This window comes from Carlito syrichta, unplaced genomic scaffold, assembly GCF_000164805.1.
Source record: "Carlito syrichta isolate Samal-C Ts95f unplaced genomic scaffold, Tarsius_syrichta-2.0.1 Scaffold315832, whole genome shotgun sequence".
Lineage (NCBI taxonomy): Eukaryota > Metazoa > Chordata > Mammalia > Primates > Tarsiidae > Carlito > Carlito syrichta.
Window position 1 is genome coordinate 177,181 of NW_007259928.1, and position 6,087 is coordinate 183,267.

The 6,087-nt window shown below is 46.9% G+C and overlaps 1 protein-coding gene across 1 annotated transcript in view; it reads left to right on the top strand.

The window, feature by feature from the left end:
• The window catches only part of SIMC1 (SUMO interacting motifs containing 1), a 35,685-nt gene that overhangs the window by 19,002 nt on the left and 10,596 nt on the right, over positions 1-6,087 (top strand). Inside the window, exons 5-6 of the mRNA XM_021706655.1 lie at positions 1,107-1,259; positions 2,963-3,091. Of these exons, the coding sequence (XP_021562330.1) occupies positions 1,107-1,259; positions 2,963-3,091 (282 nt within the window). The remainder of the gene's footprint in view (positions 1-1,106; positions 1,260-2,962; positions 3,092-6,087) is intronic.

Genomic DNA, 6,087 nt, shown 5'->3' on the forward strand with positions numbered 1-6,087 from the left:
CCACCGCAGCCTCGACCCGCTGGCCTCCAGCGATCCTTCCGCCTCAGCCTTCCAAGTAGCCGGAAACACAGGCGCGCGCCACCACGCCCGGCTCATTTTTTGACTTATTGTAGAGATGAGGTCTCGCCGCCCAGGCGGGTCTCGAACCCGCGGGCTCAGGCCATCCACTCCCCTCAGCCTCCCAAAGGCGCAGGGTGACAGGCTGAGCCACCGAGCCCGGCTAATTCGTATATTTTAACTTTAGTTCCTTTTAGCTTTATATTAAAAGGTCTCAGGCTGTATGCATCCGTTGAGATTTTTATTTTTCACATGCCATGTCATAGTACTAAGATGTGTTCATGTTGTTTCCCGTTGTCACTGTGGCTTGTTCATCTTGACTACTGTGTAGTATTCTACTTTGTGAGTATATTTCATTTACCTTCTACCTTTCAAAATTTCACTCTTGATGTCTCCTTTCCTCTTCTCCCCTTCCTTGTGAATAATTTTCAAAATTATTTGCTGCCGTATTAGTGGGGTGTTAGGAGGGAACATAATTAGGTGTGTGTAGTCAAGCCACCATTTTTTACCTGGGTTGCCTGAGTGATCACCAAAAGCAATTTGGACTGTAGGAGATGCTTTTTCCTTACTGACTTGTAAAGGCTACGCCCCGTATAAAGTATAACTCCACTGCACATCCTCTAAATCTTATCAGCATTAAGAGATGATATCTACAAATAGAATGCCAGGAAGGACTTCTGTGTTCACCCAGTCCCGCTGTCCACCTGGTTAAGGAATGTGTCTGGTCAGGAAATCACAGATAGTGACTCTGACCCTGGAGTTATCTTTCAAAATAACTCAAAGAAAAATGTTGATATTTTAGTTAACTTTACGGCGATTAGATATCGAATTTTCACTAGACTTGTTTCAATGTTGAAAATAGCCTGAGGGCCTGCTTTGTTGCCTTTAGGGAAATCTAGGGATCTGGGAGCCCAGGTTAAGGCTGAACTCCTGAGCACCCTAAATGCAACAGAAGTTCTCTCTCCCTCTCCTCTTCCCCATCCTCCCTCTCCCCCACCCCACCGTTTTCTGCAGTAAACTTCTTCTTTCTTCTCTTTTGTCCCCTGCAGGGATGTTATCAAGTGGCTGGTCAAAGCAGTGACTGAAGACGGACTGACCCAGCCCCCAAATGGGAATCAGACCTCGTCAGGAGCAGGGCTCTCGAAGGCCAGCAGCAGCCGTCCTCCTGCCCAGCCCAACCTGACGAAGAGCGCCAGTCAGCTGTAAGGGGCGGGCCGGAGCTGCCTTCCCTGGGCTGCCCTCCCTCGGCAGCTTCCCCCAAGTCAGCAGCACCTGGGAGCGTAGCTGGTTCTCCTTCGAGTCTGGCTTTACCTGAAGGCTAAATGTCTGATTCCAAGGGTAGAGCAAAAGCAGGTGCTTTCGCCCCTGGATCAATAGCAGAAATGAAACAAGAGCCAGGGGACACTGGCCTTCCTTCCTGGGTTCCAAGAGACAGTAAAGGGCCGCAGTTACTCGGCATTTCCTGTATCCGCCGACGAGAGAAGGAGCGGTGGAGAGCGGGTATTGTGGGTCTTGGGCCTCTCCCCCGTCCTGGGAGGAAAAGAGCCGCTCAGGCCGTGGGTCCCAGCAGACCGAGGCAGGCCTCAGGACCTCTGACTGCCCGGAAAGAGGTGCAGGGCGTTTCTTTTAGAGAGTCGAGAGGGGTCTTGTGTCTTTTGAGAGAGTGCCAGGACTCTAGGGACTGGGACTGCCCCTGCCTATGGGGAAAAACTCCGTATCCGTCGTGTTGTTAAAAGCCCATCACCCTTGACATTTCAAATATAGCATCTGTGCCTGAATTCACGGTGCTGTGTTATAACCTGGTTGCACCAACCTGATTTTCAGGCAAGATCTACAGGTGTAGGCGGTCTTTTGTCTAAAGGGGGAATGTTTGGAAACATTTGCTCGGGCAGATTGGGAGAGGCCCTAAAGTGGGATTATCCCAGAGGCATCACATTCAGCCCTGAGAGAGCAGACACTGTTCCTGCCATGGAAGCTAATCTCACATCATAATAATCATAATAAGTTGTTATAAGTTAATATCGGTAGAAATAACAAGAGCCCCCTAAAAGTCCATTTTATTGTGGTCTTCTTGACAACAATAATAGGTACTACCATTTACCATTTAGAGAGTCCTTATCTGCCATATTTTTTAAACATCACTCACAGCTTTATGACATGGGTGGTATCATCCCCCCTTTTTATAGATGAGAACATTTGAACTCAGAGCAGTTTAGTAACATGTGAAAGGATGAACAGCTTATCATTGCAGAGCCAGAATCTGATTCACTAGCTGCAGATTTTCTGAAAACAAAACCCTTTCTTCCATCACAAACAAAACGTGTTAGAAAAGGCCAACGTCAGGCCAGGCTCACCTTTCTGAGGGCTTGTCCAGATTCCTAATGCCACATCAGGCTGGCTGTCTCCTACAGTTGGGTCTCTCATGGGAGAGAAGGCTGGATTCTACCACTGGACTCAGTAAGAAACTGTCGTAAAGGAGACAGGAGCAGGAGAAAGCTATATGGCAAATATTTTTTCCTGTAGCAAAGAAATCACAATTTTTAGTCTCTCTGGATCCGTTTCTTATTTAAAATGGAGAAGTTAAAGGTTGGATGATCCTTAACGTTCTCTAGAGCCTTAAGATTGTGTGGTTCTGTTTTTGAATTGAAAAGCAGCTTGATTTTACAGCTCACCCCCATGTTCTGAGAGGGTCAGATAGTGTGGTCTGGCAGAAGGGATTCAGGTAGGTGAAACTGCTCAATGCAAGCATGCCGATGACTTGAGTGGCTCTCCCTGGCCGTGTGTGCTTTCCAAGATCCTTCAGTGGTCCCTGTCCTTGATGTCCGCTGGTGGGGACCTCCTCCCAGCCGCAGGGTGGCTGCTCGCCAGTCCTCCCGCTCATCCATGTCCTGTGTTCCGGACTCAGGATCGTGTGCCAGCTTCAGAGGATGCTCTCCATCGCCGTCGAGGTGGACAGGACTCCTACCTGCAGCTCCAACAAAATTGCTGAGATGATGTTCGGGTTTGTGTTGGACATTCCTGAGAGGAGACAGAGGTAAGTCTTGGTTTGGGTTTTGGTTATTTGGTTTTGATTTTATTCTCCTAGACGTTTTTTCTGTCTTTCCTTTCTACTGGGAACAGAATTTCACAAGAGAAAATTCTGAACTGCTTGAAGTAGGAAGAAAAAGGTAGAGGGATTGTACTTGGCTTTTTGACTTTTTGTTACTTGTCTTTTTGGCTAATTGTTACTATTTACACCTGAGGCATAATTTTCGGAAGCAGCAGGATACGCTAGATGGAGCCTAAATTTCCCTACCTTACCATTTGCCTAACACCTTTATTTACTCACCCTTCAAGACCTCACTGTTAAGCACAATCTTCTTTTCTGACCTTCACCTGCAGGGCCTGGCATCACTGTTCACTAAAGGCTTGGTGGGTGAATGAAATACACATGTCCAATGTTAGGGGAAGGAGAGGTGACCCAAGAATGAAGAGAATTGGACCTGTATAGTAAGAGCCCAGATAGTAAGAATGTGGAGTTCAGTTTCTCCAAGCAGGAGTTAGTAAAGTATTTCATTAGGTGGAGATAAAGAAATTGAGTTTTTGGCTGGGACCAAATGATTTCTTCCTTGAACCAGTAATTTTAAAATCCAGAGGAAGAAAAATAAACCACAATGAATATGAATTAATGAGCAGTTGCTGGTATAGGAAATAACTGTGAGAGAGCCGTCGTACAGTGGTGACCTTTGGGGAAATGTATGTTTGTCTGCAGTACGTCTCCATTGGCTACATGCTTGCTTCCCATCTCCATCCCCAAGCTCCCAGCTGGCCACCAGGCCTGCTCTGGTTTCTTCTATTTCAAGAAAATGTCATACGAGATAGTACTGTAAGTGGACTTACTTAAAACACCCTGCTGAGATTAAGACATTTACCGAGTCCCTACAATGTGCCAGTTCTTATCGTATCAATTGTCTCATTTATTTTCTTCTAATGTTATCCCTATTTAATGGGTGAGAAGAAAAACTCGAAGGAGTGAAGTTAGCCCGTGGTTGTACAGCTGACCAGATTCAGAATCCAGATCTAAATGGGGCTTAATTCAGCCTTCAGTGGAGGCAGTATGTTGTAGTGGTCAGACAGAAGAAAGTACGCATAAATGCTCTGCCTGCTGTATCACTTGGGGCTATTTCATTTGGGTCCAATTCCCATATTGTTTACTCATGTAAGCCTAGATTCTGATGAGAAATGGGAAATCCAAGGAATGGGTAACTATAAACAAATTTAGATGTAAAATAGACAAAAATTTTTTTTTTTTTTTTGAGTTGGAGTTTCGCCCTGTCTCCCAGACTGGAGTGCAGTGGCACGCTCCCGGCCACCGCAGCCTCGACCTGCTGAGCCACCAAACCCGGCACATATAGTACTTTATAGCCAATTGTGTTAGCTGGGTACCTAGGCTAACTTTGTTGGACTTAAAACAACTTGGAGCCAGGCTCAGTGGCTCAGCCTATAATCCCGTGTTGGGAGGCCGAGGTGAGTGGATTGCCTGAACCTGCGGGTTCAAGACCCGCCTGGGCAACTTGGCGAGACCTCATCTCTACAATAAATCAAAAAATTAGCTGGGTGTGGTAGCGCACGCCTGTAGTTCCGGCTACTTGGAAGGATGAGGCGGAAGGATCGCCGGAGCCCAGCGGGTCGAGGCTGCGGTGGCCATGAGTGGCCACTGCACTCCAGTCTGGGTGACAGAGTGAGACTCCAACTCAAAAAAAACAAAAAACAACTTGGGCTTCAAATGTGCTCTTGGAACAGAATTCGTTCATATGTTGGGGACTTCTGTATGTATAATAAATATAAGCATCTTTGTGTAAGAAGGAAGGAGAGGCCAGGCACAGTGGCTCTCGCCTGTAATCCCAGCACTTTGGGAGGCTGAGGCGGGATGATCACTTGAGCCTAGGAGTTTAAGACCAGCCTGGGCATCATAGCGAGACCTCCTCTCTGAGACCTCATCTCTAAAAAAAAAAGAAAGAAAGAAAAGCGAGGAGAGAGAGAGAGGCTAATAAATGCCTTAGGAAGAGCAGGTGGGTCGGAAAAAGTAAAGGAGGGAAAGGAGAAAAGCTGGGCTGGGTGGGGGTGGGGGTGGCGTGGGGTGCACTGCCCTGAGTGTGCCTTTTCGTATAGCTTTGAACCTTTTGAGAGCCATGTTAATGTTTGACACACTCAAAAAAAATCAGAATATAAACCGAAGCAAACTAACTTAGCTGTACTTCAGATTAACAAAATGATGGGAGCTGGGCATGGTGATGTGCACCTGTAGTCCCAGCTACTTGGGAGGCTGAAATGGGAGGATCGCTTGAGCCCAGGAGTTTGAAGCCTACTTGGGTAAACATAGCAAGACCCTGTCTGTCTCAAATGAATAAACAAAATGGAGGCAGGGTTAGAGGGACCAGCCTATGTAATTTTTATCAAACTTTTTATTTTTTAATGCAGTAATTGTAGATGCACAGGAAGTTCCAAAAGCTATTAGGAAGAGGTGCTGTATATCGTGGGCCCAGGAGGTTGAGACTGCAAAGAGCCGTGAGCGTGCCACTGTACTCCAGCCTGGGCGACAGAGTGAGATGCCAACAAATGGATGGATGGATGGATGGATGGATGGAAGGAAAGATAAATGACATTGAGAAATATCTGGCAAATGGAGTAATGGGAAGTCTTTTGCATGAGAGAGGAAAATTTTTCAGAGGAGATACAGAAAAGGATTTTAAAATCTCATTGAAGAGATGAAGCGGATTTTCAAAAATATTTTAGACTTTAAAAAGTTTTTGAATTACAGACGCAGAGATGAGTAGATGCTCATTCTGCTTTTTAAACCTTACCTGACACAAGCAGTCTGTGTGCCTGGTGGAGAAACACAGGTAAGGGGAGCAAAGAAGAGACGCTTTTCTCCCTTGGCGTCGTGTGCAGGACAGCGGCACGCGAACCTGCGTCTTCCCAGACGTTGCAGAACTGCCGCGGGCCGGACCCCAGGAGCCGCCGGGCCGGGCGGGCTGCCGCGTGGCCCCG